Source organism: Anabrus simplex, chromosome 6, assembly GCF_040414725.1.
Source record: "Anabrus simplex isolate iqAnaSimp1 chromosome 6, ASM4041472v1, whole genome shotgun sequence".
Taxonomy (NCBI): domain Eukaryota; kingdom Metazoa; phylum Arthropoda; class Insecta; order Orthoptera; family Tettigoniidae; genus Anabrus; species Anabrus simplex.
The window spans coordinates 11,259,244-11,278,181 of NC_090270.1; the positions used below are offsets into that span (position 1 = coordinate 11,259,244).

General features: G+C 40.7%; 1 protein-coding gene across 1 annotated transcript in view; it reads right to left on the bottom strand.

Moving 5' to 3' along the window:
- LOC136875400 (phosphoribosyl pyrophosphate synthase-associated protein 2) overlaps positions 1 to 18,938 on the bottom strand; it is a 201,091-nt gene that overhangs the window by 96,904 nt on the left and 85,249 nt on the right. Inside the window, exon 5 of the mRNA XM_067148950.2 lies at positions 3,990 to 4,168. Coding sequence (XP_067005051.1) covers positions 3,990 to 4,168 — 179 coding nt within the window. The remainder of the gene's footprint in view (positions 1 to 3,989; positions 4,169 to 18,938) is intronic.

Here is an 18,938-nt window from a genome sequence, read left to right on the forward strand (position 1 = left end):
TTAAATTTTCTTTTTCAAATGCATTCACTTCAAATATATATCAGATTTTGCTTACAAGGTTAACCAATACCAAAATAGTCGTTTATAATGTTGCTCATGTCCAAGATGAAATTACTCACACTAGTGCCTGAACGACTGGGATCCCTTCAATAAATTATAATTTTCAGTACTTACTTGAGTTAAGGTATCCAAACTTACAAGACACTTAAAACATTTCATGCCGATAATGGTTACTCACTGCACCAAGTTTACATGTTACATTGAGAACAAAAAGGGTTGGAGCACACTGGATAACTTTGAAGGAATAATAGGGCCTAGCCCTCACATTATGTTTAACCGCCGGAGTCAAGCTCCATTATAATAGCTTTCCCATCTCGCCAAACCGTCTGCTTGGGAGCTCCATACAACACAGCCATCTTGGAGAGTAACGGCAAGCTGACTACTGCCGACTACTGAGCTCACACCGAGCTAGCCGAGAGGCAGTCCCATAATTCAATGCGTGCACCGCGAAAATGCGCAGAAGTTACAAATGATAATTCGGCGCACTACAGAGTCCAGTCAAATGCCTGACAATAATGGATAGATAACTTGAATTAAATTGGTCTGGTAACTTCCACAGTTAGGAAACAGTTCCAACAATGACCGATAATACAGATAACGGCTGGATACACAAGTCGACATGACAGATGAATAAATAAATACACTTAGATGCTTTGATGTAATAATTCAGTTATGTCCAGTAAATATTAGTTCCCATTTTCACATTACACTTTCAAGTAGTATCGGATTTCGAAAAATAACAAACAAGTAAGTCGTAGTGTGGATATCATCCGCGGAAATGCAAGTTTTGAACAAACTGATTGCCGTTTCATACCGATTTTAATGTGTATGGAGGTTTTCCGAATTTTATAAAAAATCTGATATAAGGACAATCCATTATAGCGAGTAAATTTTCCGCTGTTGTGAATTCTCGCTATAACGAACTTCTACTGTATTAGATTAAGGCTGAAGATGGCCAGCCAAGGCCGAAACTAGTCCCTAGTTTAGTAATGTAATTCAATAATATTGCATAATATAATATTGAAAAAGGCGGACCATACGACATTAATTTAATAATTATTATTGTGAACACAATTCAATACAGATCAAAACCATGAAGTTTATATCCAATCATTCAATAGCACAAGTGTTTGCATTATCAACCTTAGCTGATGTGGTCCGATTTTGGTACAGGTCGGCGATAATTAGGATATCTCTACTATACAGGGTATGCAGCAATAATTCGTGTTTCACATGGTCAAAAGCTTTATCATAATCCATAAAACAAGCATATACATCCACAGCAATGCCTCCTTGGAGCCAAATCAATTACGGAATCCAAACCGAGTGCTATCTAAGTATGATCCATATTTGCTGTATGTTGTTGAATGTATTACTTTTAGGAATACTAGCTGTTGTACCCGCGCTTCGGTACAGGATTCTCAGAAAGACTGACCTTGTGGTTTTCCTAACTGAAGTAAACAAAGGCCATTACAAAAACGTAAGTAGGAAAGTAGCGATGTTATAATAATAATAATAATAATAATAATAATAATAATAATAATAATAATAATAATAATAATAATAACAACAATAATAATTTCGTGTGGCTATTTCTAGCCGGGTGCAGCCCTTGTAAGGCAGACCCTCCGAAGAGGGTGGACGGCATCTGCCAGGTGTAGGTAACTGCGTGTTATTGTGGTGGAGGATAGTGTTGTGTGTGGTGTGTGAGTTGCAGGGATGTTGGGGACAGCACAAACACCCAATCCCCGAGCCAAGGGAATTAACCATTTAAGGTTAAAATCACCGATCCGGCCGGGAATCGAACCCGGGACTTCTGGACCAAAGACTAGCATGCTATCCATTTAGCCATGGAGCCGGACAATGTTATCATTTAAAATACTCGATCAAATGAAACACTGCACGTTTTCTCACTTTTAACGAACAGTATTACGGTGCCGATCTGGAATGACCAGGCCACAGCCATAATTCTCTTAAATATGCAAACTGCTCATAGCAATCAGTGTCTCAGAGTACGGACTGCTATAATGAACCAGTGTGTTATGTACCAGTAGTATCAGAAAATTTATGAACCAGAGGAATAACATGCTAAAGAAGATAGTTATCCAACTCCCCAGCTACTTCCCGCTATATTCAGGCAGGCTGTTACACTCTGTACGACTGGGCGAGTTGGCCGTGTGGTTAGGGCTGCGCAGTTGTGAGCTTGCATCCGGTGCATTCGAACCCCACTGTCGGCAACCGTGAAGAAAGTATTCCGTGGATTCCCATTTTCACACCAGGCAAATGCTGGGGCTGTATCTAGCCCTTTCCTATCCCATCGTCGCCATAAGACCTATCTGTGTTGGTGCGACATAAGGCAATTTTCATCCTGACTATCGTAGATGTGTGGCAACAGAAGACACAAAGCCCACCACAACAAACAATGGCCAATGTAATGTTATTGTTGATCAATGTTACGCGCTTTCAATATTGTAGGCCTTCACATTTAGTTTTCTTCCGACTCTGAAATACCACTCTTATCATAGTCGGTACGATATAATTGAATAAAACATAAATGGTCGGAAATTGTATTCTCTATAACTTTTGTTATGTAGTACTTTTCGATAGGACCAATAACATAGGCATTTCAAAATTAAATGTTAGGCGTCTTCCCCTAACCTACAATTTCATACAGGGCGCATAAAAAATGTTTATAGTTTAGATTGTAGTTTCTTATTCCTCGACTCTATATACTGACTTTCATTAAATTCTGTTAACCCATTTTCTCGTGGCTCGGCGTTGATATGGACTTGGCAACAAAACTACAAATTCATGAATATCTGTGTTATCAAAGCCGGTGCAGTAACAATGTATGACGTAAATGATCAGAAATTTAATTCTATATAACTTTAGTTATGTAGTATTTACCAATAGGACCACTAATAATATAACTATTTGATGATTAAATTTTAGGCCTTCCCCTAAACTACCATTTCACTCAGCGTGAGTAAAATGATTTATAACCTGGATTGTAGGGGCTCATCCCCCGACTTCACATACCGATTTTCATTAAATTCTCTTCAGCCGTTTTCTTGTGATGCGTGTACATACATACATACATACATACATACATACATACATACATACATACATACAGACATACAGACATACAGACAGACAGAAATTACAGAAAAGTAAAAAATGCATTTTCTTGTTACTGTGGACATGACCGATACAGAAATACCATTCTTTTCAAATTCTGAGCAATGTACAGACAAAACTCTTATTTTATATATATAGATTTTGAAAACATTTCTCATTAGGCTTATGATTCTGTAATCTCCATGATATCTAGCCAGCATTTTCTTTGGAATAGGGATAAAAGTTGAGGTCAACAAGTCAGAAGGGATTGATCCATTGGTGTATACTAGAGTGAACAGCTCCATCAGGAGATTCAGTGATTAGTCTTCTTTAAGAATGTGTAATATTTCCACAGGTATATTATCAGGTCGAGGTCAATTTCTGTTTTTGCAGTTCTTGAGTTATCCTAATTATTGGATGGTGAATTATTAATGGTCTCTTATCTGTATCAAAAGCAGAAGGAAATGGTCCCCTATCATCATGGAAAAGTTTGTGTTCGACGATGACCTTCCCTTAACTGTTATATACAAGTCTATTTGTTTTTGTAATTTTCAATTTTCTCTACGTTGCACCGACGATGACAATGGGATAGCAAAGGGGCCAGGAGTGGGAAGGAAGCAGCCTTCGCTCCCAGCTCGCAGCCAACTCGCTTAATCGTGCAGCTACCTTCTTGGGCATGCTACAGTGATAACCTGGCCATTCAGTTGGCAGAGTTCTGCTGAAGGGAATTCAAATTCTCACAGCTACAAAACAAAAAGTCAGCAAATCATGCAATAACATTATAAATCTGATCTTCAAAATCAACTCACACATTCCTGGATGTACTGAAGCAGAAATGGAGATGCACGTAAGTTATCCACAGGGCAGTCAAAAAATCCCTGAATCTCTTTTTGATGCAGGTCCATGGTGATGACATGACTCAGACCGGACTTGCACATCATTTTAGCCAGCAACTTGCTAACGATGCAGCCACGCTTCCTCATCTTACCTGTAACAACAAGTTACAATGATACCAGAGCGAGAAATGGCAGATCAACATTTGACGTGAGGCACATAATGGAGAAAAGATTTGTTGATAGCATTTATAAACATCGAGAAGGCCAAGCAGCGTAACGGATGAACGTGAAAACAGGACCCATCCACTAGTGCAGTCGCATCTCATCATTTAAAGCTCTAAGAGAAATATCTCAACATTTTTTAAATAATGGAATTTGAATTTAAGTATACCAGAAACATTCCTATTCCTTTGTCCATTGAGTACGATAACATATACAGCTGCTTGATATGGACAGTAGAGAAATAACGGAGTCAAGTACTTCACATGGGTGCGGCCTATTTCTGCCATATTTCCCATACCACGCATCAGACTAAAATCCCTCAAACACCATAAATCGTAAATTTTAGAGTAATAACATGGGGTTGGTGAAATCATAGTAATAAAAGCTCTGCCTTCTTCAGTTATTCACTAAATGATCTGTTACCTGGAATGCTTCAAGAAGTTAAGAAGAGAGATATTGCTTATTAATTGTCGAAAGGCAAGCACCTTGCAATATTTTCCATATGGTGGAGTTCTCTACCGTGTCAGGGTCTTAAAAACCATCTAGCTGGATCTTGAGTAGCGCACGTGTTGAATTTGTGTACATTCCACTGTGTACTATTGTCAGTTTTACAATGCTGCTGTAAGGAAGAAATTTCTTTATGAAACTGAATTCCTTGTGCATATATCAGGCAATCAGCTTTACGAGATAAAATATGTGTGGAGATTATTGGTTCAGACCATCTTGATCTGATTATCATCCAAGAAAAAAAACAATGCAGTTCTAGCGGAGGGCATTTATAATTTTGCGGAACAGAAAGAAGAGAGCTGACTTGATTTACAAGCAAATAAACCAAGGTAAGCTAAGATCGACTATTTGTAAAGCTATGGTTGTTTTTCACAGTACGACAGGTCAATGTGAGGTGGATGTACGGCAGCACTTTTATACTTTGGCTATCACACTAATTTATTTTAATCTGAAACAAACTTGGGAGAAAATTTACATTCATATTGTGGTTCTTTTTCCTTCTTTTCGCTAGTCTGCCAAATGATAAAATTCCAAATTTTGTGACCTGGATGCTAATGGAAATTGAGTGAAAACATTTATGGGTAGTGCGAATTTTGTATGAGAAACCAAAAGTGAAAGTAGAATATTAATTCACCATGCATCATTAGAATGTGAGCGAGAAATTTGCAAGTGTTTGCCAGAGTTATACTGTATAATATTTATAGAATTTCAGTCTGAAGTTAGAGCAGGAACACTGAGCGAGTCATTGCTTGTCTTTTTCATAAAAATTTAAAGATTGATTACACTGATAATACATGTATCATCTCTGAGATGCTGCACTGAACAACATCAAGCTGCAACTGCACAAGTACCGTATATAAAACAGAAGATAGGAAGAAACACCAAAGAGGCCCTACCATTAGCAGACGACGTTGTGATGTGGAAGTACAAGTTAACGCAAGGAACCACTAGATAATCAGAATAAGCGTAAACCAGTAGTGACGACATGAGGTAGGTAGTAGGAAGTAAATGGTAAACCAATAGAAGTTGAGAAAAGTTTCAAGTACTTGGGAAGTGATAGGAAGATGCGGGGGGTATACTGCGAAACCAAGAAGTTCTGTTTTTTAACCTACTGTGTACCGCAGCAAGTGTGTGATGGTAGCGAAGACGAGAAAAGATAGAATCAGAAATGAAGACATTAGAAAGATTACAGGAGAGGGAAGAAACAAGTGACCTAAAATGGCAAGGACACATGATGTGATGACAGAGTTCCAAATAATAATCATGCAATGTTAGGTCCCTTAAAACAACAAGCATCATCAATAATAATCATATTGCCTGAGCACGCACCTGGCTGCTTGCCTACTAGAGGAATGGCTGAACTTGAGTAAAGTCACCAAAGATCTTTCACATTGTCTGACATCAATTGTAATTGAGATTATTTTCCACCTTACAATACATTTCCTAGATCTAGGATTGTCTTCTTCTTAAGATTAAAAGATATCTTTGTACTGTTATATTATGATGGCATTTCCATCTTAATTTAGTTAAAAATCTGCTTTGAATTGTTTACTGGTGTTTGATGTTAATAGTAAAAGGAAGTCCTCTCGACCACAACTGAGGTGTGATTGATTGTTCGCCAATGTGATGTTGATTTTGTAGTCTACAAGAGAAACTAGAATTCCAACAACTTTACTACAACAGAAGATGATTTAATAATTTTAGGTACAGCAAAAGAAGGTGTCCTAATTAACATTTTAGAAACAATCTACATAGAAATGGACCAAAAGCAAAACACTAATTTCAACATAAATGAAGTTACAGAATTACAAACTTCCTACCAATCATAAGCTCCCCCTACTACAGTAATATGCCTACCACTTCCTCTGTTCTACCCTCCAGGCTTTCAACTGGTCAGCTGCTTGGCGCAAGCCACACGATTGACAAAAGGACAAGCAGGGAGATCAGTATTTTATATTTTAATATTCACACAGTAACAGAATGGTTTCTTCTTTTTCTTTTCTCTTCTAGACTCCTAAATACAGAATTAACATACATTCCCCAAAAAGCAAGAAAGCAATCATCCATATCAAGACGAGTTTCCCACCTGAGAGTCCCTTATACTATTAGCACTTTGGCTTCCACAGATGCCTTACAGCCAATAAGAACTTTGGCAAAAATTTCAAATTTAAAACCGTGTTGCAGATCATAGTACCTTTATTCCTTCACAGATGGCAGTTAGATGAACATTCCCGGCACATTCCAAGCCCGCTGTCTTGACTCCAGTGTTGCCACAAACAAGATGCACTATGGTGAGCAGTAAGATTATATATAACTGTTGAACAAGTGGAGGCACATGCTTCCCCTAGTGCACCGTCACTGCATTATACTGCAAAGGTGTCTCAATGGTGCACTAGCCGCCAGCGTCTTGGAAAGGTGTAGAAATCCAACTGATGAGCCCACTACTACACTGGGGCAAAATGCTGGTAATTACACATTAGAAAAAGTGTTAAGAGCTTAAATGTTTTAAACTGCTGAAACGATTTGTAATGATGATTCGAAGATGAACTCGTCCCTGATTTAGACAGTGAAAGTGATGAAGATAAAACAACAGTGCACAATAATGGTGAAATACCAGACAGCGCCTCTCTACCTTACACCTCTCTTGAGCTCTTCTTCCCCATTACTTGAGTTTTTAGGAAATGTAGGCCTAAGTGTAGAGGTTCTGAACAGTAAAGACATAATGTTGTGACGTAACTAACGTTATGGACATGCTTATTGGAACTTAAATTTTGTACAGGTTTTTTCAACTGCATACCAACATTTATTGTATTGCAAGATGTACCTGTACATTGATTTCATTCCTTCTGAATCTTTATTATGCAAAGGAAAAAGATATTCTTGTAAAGAAATTGACACCTGATGATGATGAGGTTTCAATCTAGGACGATGTGACCAAGAAAGGACGGAGAAATTTATTTACATCAAGAAAGAATGGAGAAATTTGTGTTCTAAAATTTATTGTAATATGTTTTTTTATTTAATTCAGAGAGATCAAGAAGTTTCGATCTAGGAAGAATGTAAAATTTAAATTTGGACTGGAAAAGAAGGTTAATAATGATTGGACAAAATTATTACTACTATTATTAAGATTTAAAATTTAGTCCTATGAAGAACATGAACTCTAAAGAAGAATTACTGAACTAAATTTTATTATCATTTCTAAAATGTGGAAGTATGTAATTTGAAAAATTTTAAATGGTCTTTATTTTTGAGGCAGCCGGTACTGCACATGCAGTTTCTGCTGATGAAACTTTTGTGTCGCAACTGAAATGCTTGACAACTTGTAAAAACTTTATCATAAAAAATGTAGAGTTCTTATTGATCACAATAAGAATTATTTTAATTAAATAAAAAAGTATTAGAATAAATTTTAGATGCATAAATTTCTCTGTCCTTTCTTGATGTAAATAAATTTCTCCATCTTTTCTTGGTCACATCGTCCTAGATTGAAACTTCGTCATTAACATCCCACCACCGGTGTCAGAAATAAATGAATACTGGATTAAAGCCAAATTGCCTTGACCACATGGGGTCGCTAATTTGTTTTTGTTTTCTTGGACATTAGGATTGTTGCTGTTACGTGCTGAGTTGGTGCCTGGATAAATATTACTGTATTTATTTCTCCATCCATGTGATATTGTTTTGCCTGTTTACTGATCATTCTGATTTCATTTCTTTCTGGTTTTGTTTATTGATCTGTGATTTACCTTTCGTGGGCAGTTTTCTTGAGTTTATATTTTATTTTCAGGGTAGCTCCTTACACTCATATTTAATTGATCTGTTTCATTTTGATCTACACTTAATTATATTTCATTCATGTGTTTATTCCTCCACAGGGAACTGTGGCAAATTGTTATGCTGCATTCACGCAAAATAATATTAAAATTATATATAGTTAAAATATAATTCACTATAATGTTCTTAAAACAATTAATTCTAGATCCTTTCATTAAGTCTGTTAAGGAGAAACATTTTTGGTACTAAATCTTTATTTACCCCAATTTAAGTTTTTGTTAAACACATTTCTTTTTTAATTACCGATTTACTTCTTTATTTACCTCAAAACTATGTTTTTGTATGCACATTCCTAAATGAATTATAATTTATTTTTTGAAATGTACATATTATCATTGAGTAGTTCTCTGTTTGTCACATGCTACGCTCCCCCTATGACGATGAGAAGGAACAATTTATAAACTATAGCTCTGAAGAACATCTGGTATTAGGAGGTGACGATGTGATGAAGTACACAAGCTCGTAATGACCAACACCTCTGCTTGCAACACTACATGACTGGATACCTCTCGTCTACCCTTGGTTCCATTAATGACAACACAAACTGTCGTGTGTGTCCTCCGCGCCTACAATCTCCGCAGCCCGCCTGACACATGGATGTTTCCAGGGACCACGAGGCAGACTGCAGTGCTCTGTGACGTCAGCCAGCGCTATAAAAGGAGCACCGTTTCTCTTCTCTCCAGAACTCCTACAGTGTCCAACGACCAGACTAACCGCAAGTCAGACACGGAGGTACCCTCTTAAAAATGTGTTCTGAACAGGTGGACTGATTCCTGGCCGTGAAGTTTCAACTGTGGAAATTGCCTCATTCATCCTGCATTCCGTAGCCATGTCGAGCACCCATCCAGCATTCTGCTATATATGACAGACGCAAGTTCCTTGCAAGTTATACGCCTCCGGTTAGCATTCTGCTAATACAAACTCTCTCTACAAGTTCCACTTGTTATTATACATGACCGATAGTTTTCGACTATCAAGAACATTCTCTCATTTGAACAGACTGTCTCGTCAAGACAAGATCGAATGTATATAGGAATCGCCATTTGTACCTATGTAAATAATACTCAGGTCCTCAGCCTACTACCTTATATTAACATTAAACGTGTGCAACTCAACAAGCTTCAAGAAAAGTTTCATTCCATTTCATGTACATATTGTATAAATGTGTTGAAGCAATAAACTTTTATGTTGTGCCTTGTATACCAAGTTCCTTGTATACAACACAACAAAATTGGCGACGAGGAAAACTTCGTAGTAGGTCTTGCCAACAAAATCGGCGACAAGGTACAGTCACACGCAGTTACTGCCAATACAACAATATCGGTATAAGGAAACGTTACGCGCAGACACGCCAACAATACTGACGACAAGCGAACGTTCCAAGTGGTTACGCCATATCACCAAAATAGCTACGGGGCACAAGTTAGCCACGCCAACACTGTGCTCACATTTCGTATTTGCAGTGCCATTCCTCCCAGTGTACGCCCTGTTCGAACTGAGGACATCAGACCAACATTTCACAGCGCACGCAGCACCTGTTCTCCACTGTATTCTCGCTGCGCGCTCTCTTTCTCTCTCAATCACAGGCAATCGTTGAAGGTCACGCTTCCAGCTGGTCCCCCTATATGCTGTCTCGCAAGTTGTGCTCACTGTCTCATCTGTCAACATGGCTAGTACCGAGCAACTGGCGGCTATCTTACAGGCTTTACAGCAGCAACAACAGCAATTCATGCATCAGCAACAGTCCACATTGTTTACAGCCATACAGGCTCTCCGCACAAAACACCACCATTCCTCCATTTTCTGCCTTCGACCCAGAGAAAGAAGAACGGTCAGTATATTTAGCTTGACTTCACCAGCATTTTATCTGCCACTCCATTACGGACGAGAAGTGCCAACAAGCTCTTTTTCTCAGTTCTGTAGGAAATACTACCTGCGAATTACTGCAGAAATTAAGCCCCGAAGAACAGATCTTGGAAGTTCCTTTCACAACGCTCCTAGCTCGCATAAATGCACATTATGCTAAGGATCCTCACATCGTAGCAGCTCGCTACAAGTTCTTTCAATGTAGAATGAAGCCGCACCAGACTCACACAGAATGGATTGCGGAACTACGTGGTCTCGCCAAGCATTGCACATTTACCTGTTCTAAGGATGGTTGTAGCACGCCCTACTCTGATTCACTCATTCGGGACATGGTCATTCTCCATACTCCCCAGGAGAAAGTTCGTTTCAACGCTGTCAAGAGTAGTAACCCTTCTTTGGAAGAAGTCCAGCGTCTTGCCACAGTTTATGAGATGACTACCAAGACTGCAGCTGAAATAGCTACCAAACATAAAGTCGCTCACGTATCTCATACGAACCGCCAGGTCGGCTCGCTCCCTGCCAAGCGCTCCCGACAAGTTCATCTGCTCTCTTCTACGAAGACACGCATTTCTAAGAAAACTCCTCTGCTCCTGCCTTCCTGCATAGGATGTTTTAAGCATCACGACCGCCGTGACTGCCGCTTCTTCAAGTCGACCTGTGATCGCTGTCATAAAGTAGGACGCATCAAGACTGTCTGTCAAAGTACGTCCCGCCCTGCCAGTACTCCTCCTGCGAAGAACACTCTTCAGACGACACGACAGGACATGAAAGTTGATCAAATCAACCTCATTCTTCCTACAAGAAATTCTCGTAAGATCATCATTCCGATCGTTTTCCCAGATCACTCTACTGATTTTCAGTTAGATACTGGTTCGCCTGTCTCCATCATCAATCTGGCTACATATCACAACTTAGGTTCACCGTGTTTCTCTCCTGCTGATGTACAACTTGTTACTTTTAACAAGAAGAAAATTGATATTAAGGGACAAATCACTATTCCAGCAAGATATAAAGATATTCATAAGGTCGTTACCTTACTAGTGGTCAATAACTACACTGCATCTAATATCCTGGGCATGGATCTCTTCAATTTATTCGGTTTTCAAATACATGACAACGTCAATGTAGTCTCAGCCTTACAACCTACCTCTGATGTCACCGATCTCCTCGAGCAATTTCCTGAAGTGTTCGATTCTACCTTAGGCACAGCCCAGGACTACACAGCTCATATACAGCTGAAATCAGGAGCCAAGCCTCGCTTTTTCAAAGCACGTCCAGTCCCACTTGCACTTCAAGATCAAGTTACTCAAGAATTACAGCGATGGATAGCAGCCGGTACAGTAGTTCCCGTCACTTCCAGTAAATGGGCTACTCCACTCGTCGTAGTTAGAAAAGCTAATGGCAATATCTGCATTTGTGGTGATTTTCGTTCTACAATCAACTCACAGATTGAAACCGATGTTTTTCCGATTCCCCGTCCTGAAGACTTATTTCGCTGTTTAGGCGGTGGACAGTTCTTCTCTAAAGTGGATCTCAAAGAAGCTTATCTCCAGCTACTTTTAGACGAAGAATCCAAGCAGTGCCTCAAACTGAATACCCCTCTTGGACTTCTACAGCTCCAGCGCCTACCTTTCGGTGTCTCTTCCTCCGCTGCGATTTTCCAGCGCTATTTAGCACAGCTTACCGCCTCCATTCCTGGTTGTGCTAATTACCTTGATGACATTCTTGTGACCGGCAAAGATCATCAAGAACACCTGCATAATCTGCGCCTCCTCCTCACCATGGCCTACGTGCTAATCTCGCTAAGTGCACATTCTTTCAACCTCAAGTTCACTACCTAGGTCATATCCTTGATAAGACTGGCATTCGACCTAGCGAACGGAACGTCTCTGCAATTGTCAACATGCCCGCACCATAGAACATCAAACAGCTCCAATCCTTCATAGGAAAAGCGAACTATTATAGCAAGTTCATTTCACGCTTCGCTTCAGTAGCAGCTCCTCTGAACGCCTTACGCAAGAAAGGTGCTAAATTTCATTGGTCTCAGCAATGTCAACATGCCTGACAAGCCCCTTATCCACGCTGTCAAGCTGATTCATTTTCAGCCTGGTAAACTCCTCGCTCTCGCCACGGACGCGTCTGATTATGGACTCGGCGCCGTTCTCTCCCAGAAGGATCATCACGGACAAGAACGTCCTATAGCTTTCGCTTCAAAGACAGTCAACGAGCATCAACGTCACTACTCTCAAATCGAGAAAGAAGCTTTAGCTATTATATTTGGTATTCGCCGTTTCAACGAGTATCTCTATGGCAACCATTTCCTCCTAATTACTGATCACAAGCCTCTTGTTCACTTATTCCATCCTGGTAATAAGATCCCTGAACATTATCTACGGAAACTTCAAAGATGGTCCATATTTCTTTCTGACTACTCCTATCAGATTGCCTATTGTAGCACATCCCAGCATTGTAATGCTGATGCTCTCTCTCGCTTACCTGTAGGTCCTGATACTACTTTCGATTCTCAAGAATCTGAATGTCTTCAGTTAGCCATAGAAATTGAAGACACAGTCTCCCGTTTTCCCATTGACGCTACTTGCATCGCCAAAGCGACTGATAACGATAGTACACTAGCTACAGTTCATACTTATATCCGCAATGGTTGGCCTCTTCAAACCAAGCTCCCTACCAGCCTTGCACCTTATCATCGGCTTCAGCATCGTCTCGCGACTCGTGCCGGAGTTATTCTATTAGAAACAGACACCCTATTCAGGGTGATTATCCCACTTAGTGTACGCAAGCAAGTTCTCGACTTATTACATGAAGGTCATTGGGGAATATCACGCACCAAGCAACTTGCCCGTCAACACTGCTATTGGTCCGGTATTGAAGCTGACATTGAGTGACTCATCCGCCACTGTGACCCATGTCAGGTACATCAGAACGCACCATCATCTGACCTCGCTCCATGGCCTCCTGCTACTTCTCCATGGGAACGAGTACACATAGACTTCGCTGGACCTTTTCTCAACTCTATGTGGCTCATAGTGATAGATTCTCTATCCAACTTTCCTTACGTCGTAGAAATGCATTCTACTACTACAGAAGTTACCATTTGCGCACTTCAGAAGATTTTCACTACTGAAGGTTTACCTCAAGTGCTCATTTCCGACAATGGACCCCAATTTACTGCCACTAACTTCCAGAACTTCTGTACTCATAATGGCATTCGGCATATTCTAGCACCGCCTTTTCACCCACAGTCTAATGGTGAAGCGGAACGTTTTGTACAAACATTCAAGAAAGCTGTATCTTCAGGTTTAAGTAAAGATCAAGCATTATTACAACTCCTGGTACCGACAACCTCACTCCAGCTCATAAGTTCCATGGACGCCCCCATCGAACTTTGCTTTCTTTGCTGCAGCCTCTTCCTGCCCAGCAGCAGCGCTCGCAACCAAAGTTCAACACCGCCGACTTTCAAGTCCAATCCTCCCTGGATACCTGGTATCATCTGCAGTACCTTGGGCCATCGTATCTACGACATCCAGACCGCCGAGAAACGCATCTGCCGCCACCAGGACCAGATACGCCTCCGCTATCGTCCATCTCCTTCTGTTGATGCCCTTGTAACACCTCAAAAATCCATTGCTGACCGAGCTCTGGACCATTTAATCAACATGGGTTCTTTTCAGGACGATTCTATGCTCCTTCGCCCAGACCAGGCTCCGGACAACACAACAGACACGGCCGACTCTCCAGCCCAGCATCGCTGCCGACGCTTCACGCCGTACCGGCGTAATTAGGAGGGGAGGGTGTTGTGTGTGTCCTCCGCGCCTACAATCTCCGCAGCCCGCCTGACACATGGATGTTTCCAGGGACCACGAGGCAGACTGCAGTGTGCTGACGTGATCGTCTGTGACGTCAGCCAGCGCTATAAAAGGAGCACCGTTTCTCTTCTCTCCAGAACTCCTACAGTGTCCAACGACCAGACTACACCGCAAGTCAGACACGGAGGTACCCTCTTAAAAATGTGTTCTGAATAGGTGGACTGATTCCCGGCCGTGAGGTTTCACCTCTGGAAATTGCCTCATTCATTCTGCATCCCGTAGCCACGTCGAGCACCCATCCAGCATTCTGCTACTTAGTCAAGTCCCCTACAGTGCTCTGACTCCAATCATAGCATTCTGCTATAGATGAACACTAGACGCAAGTTCCTTGCAAGTTATACGCCTCCGGTTAGCATTCTGCTAATACAAACTCTCTCTACAAGTTCCACTTGTTATTATACATGACCGATAGTTTTCGACTATCAAGAACATTCTCTCATTTGAACAGACTGTCTCGTCAAGACAAGATTGAATGTATATAGGAATCGCCATTTGTACCTATGTAAATAATACTCAGGTCCTCAGCCTACTACCTTATATTAACATTAAACGTGTGCAACTCAACAAGCTTCAAGAAAAGTTTAGTTCCATTTTATGTACATATTGTATAAATGTGTTGAAGCAATAAACTTTTATGTTGTGCCTTGTATACCAAGTTCCTTGTATACAACACAAACCAACCAGCATCTGCCATTTGGGATGGCTTATTGCAGCTACTGCCATCCTTGGGAAAACAGAGCCAAGGAAATGAGCCATCAATAAGCAAGCGTGTTGGTGGAACAAAGAAGAGAAAACGTGCTTCCAGTCCTGCACCAATGAAGATCTACAGCTTTACCAGGCACAGAAATGAACGAGTAGCGGCAGCAGCAGCCAGGGCTGCTTACTACAACCATGTATATGTTGAATTGGACTCTCCTGAAGGAGAAAATCAAAATATCATTTAGCCTGCGTACGTCATCGAGCAACTCGAGACGATGGACATGTCAAGCACATTAAGGATTTGAAAAGCACTGTCTCCTCCGGGACCCATTCACCACTCTTCTTCGGTGGAGTGACTACGTCTCTAAAACAAGTAATTCAACCATCGTCCAATCCAACGTGTGAATCCAATTTCTGGGACTGTATTGCCAATTACCACCAAGTAATCAAAGAAGCAATAGAGAAAATGAAGAATGGAAAGGCAACTAGGCCTGACAGCATCCCAGCTTAAGATACTTGGCCACCAATGAACCAAGGTCCTCGCCACCCTCTTCAACCAAATCATGGATGATGGAGTGACCCCAGCAATTAGGACAAATAGCATCAGAGGCGATTTGGAAAGACAAAGTTGACATGACTGAATGCATGGATTATCGGCGATGAAAATATTTGAACACAAATTGATTCCAAGCTCTGTAAAATTATTTCTATCACTCCGAACCAATGCGATTTCAAAGGCAGTAGAACGCAGATGCCATTCACGCCACATGGTTGCTTTGGGAGAAGCATCGTGGAAAGACAAGACGCGTCCATATGGCATTCCTCGACTGTGAGAAGGCCTCCAATCGTGTCCCGGAAGCTTATGTTCAGTGGATCCAGCATGGTCCGATGTGCAGCAGGAACATCGCCTCCCTTCACCATCAGGAATCCTTAGCATGGACACTTGCAAACACCCAGCCCGTGGATACTCCTCTACGCCGATGACATTTTGGCAAATTTATGACGTGAAGGCCTCCATGAGAAAATGCAACAATGCTTGGCGAATTTGGTCTTCTACTCAATCTCAGGAAGACAGACACACAGCACCAGTGACAGCCTACCAGATGCCCCTATACCTTAAATCCAAGGTGTACAGAACGATAGTGGCCTCTATGGATTGGAGTGCTAGCCACATTAGCAGGTTCTACATGCTATGGGAATGACAATGCTTCGATGGAACCTTCGACTTATGCGATTCAACCACACAAGGAACTGGGAGCCACACCAATTTCAGATAAACTATGGGCCTCGGATGATATGGACACATTGTTCTGTAGGAAGGACATAAAATATTAAACAACATCAAAGGTACTGTCTTCTGGGTCAGGTATGTTGATGATATTTTCACAACTGATGATGATGGTTGTTGTTTAAAGGGACCTAACATCTAGGTCATCAGCCCCTAATGGTGTGAAATGAGACGAAATGCAATGATAATTTAAAAGTCTAAAATTCATCTACTGACTAGAATTTAAAACATGATAATTAATGAAAGGATAAATACGAATTTAAAATAATCAGCGCAGCCAACTCACAATATTGAAAGTTAAAAATAATTCCAATATTGATCCCCTGGCTAGAATTCAAAAAGATGAAGATGAACAATGATTATGAACTTAAAACCTGCAATGCCTCACCTTCTCAGAAACTATATTGAAAAATTAGTTTACTGACCAAGGGACAGCTTTTACAAAGCCCAATTCTGAATCTATGATTCTTGTTGTCCAAGGGGGTCCAAAATTCAGGTCAACGGGCCCTCCTAATGATACTTATCGCTAGTAAAGTAGAACCATGGTATTTTTCAAGTTGCGGTACTAATCAAGAGTAGCGAAGACTCACGGTGTTCCAAACTTTATGATACTACTCACAGTTATTGTACGTCGCACAGATAACGCAGACCTATGGTGTCTCTCACATAATGGAGTCACCCGTACGCAACACCCATGGTGTTCCTCACATAGTGGGTACTAATCATGGGTACTGTAAACCCATAGTGTTCCACTCACTATTGCTACTATTCACAAACCTATTGTATACTTAACATAGTGGTGAAAGAAAAGGCAACCTGTGGTTTTCCCCGCGTGATGGTACTACGCGGTTCTAATTCAATCATCCCTGGGTCGCCCCTTTTAGTTGCCTTTTATGACAGGCAGGGGATACCGTGGGCTATTCTTCATCTGCGTCCTCCACCCTCAGGGGGTATTTTCACAATTACTGACCAGCAAATTATCAGTAATTCAACAGTCTTAGAACAGCTTAATTTAACACATACTTCTGTCAAGTTTACATTAGTCCTAAACTAATAGTTTATTGAACTTCTTTGTTATTACAATGTCCAGAAATAATAATAATAATAATAATAATAATAATAATAATAATAATAATAATAATAATAATAATAATAATAATAACAATAATAATAATAATAATAATAATAATAATAATAATAATAATAATAATGTAGCAGGTAGGGACCCTCTTCGGAGGCAGCCCTGCCCAGGGAGTGGCGCCCCTGCCTATGTGAGTCCCAGAGCACACTGACCCGGTGTGTATCATCTGGTAAGGGTCCCAGCTCAGGGTTACGAGTGAAGACCTCAACGGCAGTGAAGGCGGAGATGAAGATCATTGGTACGGCGGAACTGGCGGATGAGGCACCCTCGCTTTTTGGGATAGTAATAAAAAGCCTGTTTAAAATCCAGGTGTGTCTGAGTGGTATCCACCGGCTTCCTGGTCCGCGTCTGTCACCTTGTAGGTGCGGCGGCAATACTAACCTCCAGGAACTAACAATCCCTGGTTCTAAGCACCCAGCACTGCTGGATTTCCTATTACAAGCCAAACATGATTCGTGAGCGTACTAACAACATTACCCCAGGTGGTATCCAATCCACCCGTCGCATTGAGACGGCAACCAGGCTTTCGGATTCTGGGGAGCCTGGACAACCACGAAAACATGGGAGAGAGTCGGAGCTCTCTGGTAAACTATCCCACAAAACCCCCACGTACATTGGTACATTCAATATCAACACTTTGATACAACCAGGAAAATTACTAAATTTAGTCACAGAACTTGATCGGCAAAAAATTCTTATCCTTGCCCTGCAGGAAACTCGATTTACTGATGATGCCACCTTGGATTATGGAAATTATCGTATATTCAAAAGCAAAACAGACCAAAAGATTCTAAATAGGACCCCTTTATTTGGCATGAGCTTCATAGTACATAGAAGTATACTGAACTCGATCCAAGAAGTTAATTCCATCAGCAATTGCCTAATGACCATGAGGATTCAGTGTGCCAATAAAAAATATACATTAATAAATGCACACGCCCCTACAAATATAGACAACAAGAAGAATCCCCAAAACGTGGACAAATTTTGGAACAGACTTGAAAAAGTGATGTCAAAAATTCCAAAGGATGACGTCAAAATCCTCTTAGGCGATTTCAATGCACAAATCGGCCGAGAAAATGAACACAGGAAAACTGTCGGACTCTACCCGGCGCACAAATTTACGAACAAAAACGGCTCAAGGCTCATTGAACTATGTCAACAGTGCAACCTTAAAATCATGTCCACATCCCTCAGGAAGCATCCCAAGAAACAAAAAACCTGGAGGTCCCCCATTGAATCCATTGGAGAATTTCAGATTGATCATGTAGGTATCTCGTATCAGCTTACAGAAAGAGGTACATGATGTACAAGTGAGAAGAGGAGCAAACGTCGACTCTGATCACTATCTCACAAGAGTTAAAGTAAAATTTACTCCAAAAAAATCCAACAACAGAAATTTGACATAAAACAGATTCCTGTTACGGATCTAAAAGAAGCATGGGAAAATCAACCAGCGAAAACATGGGAAGAAT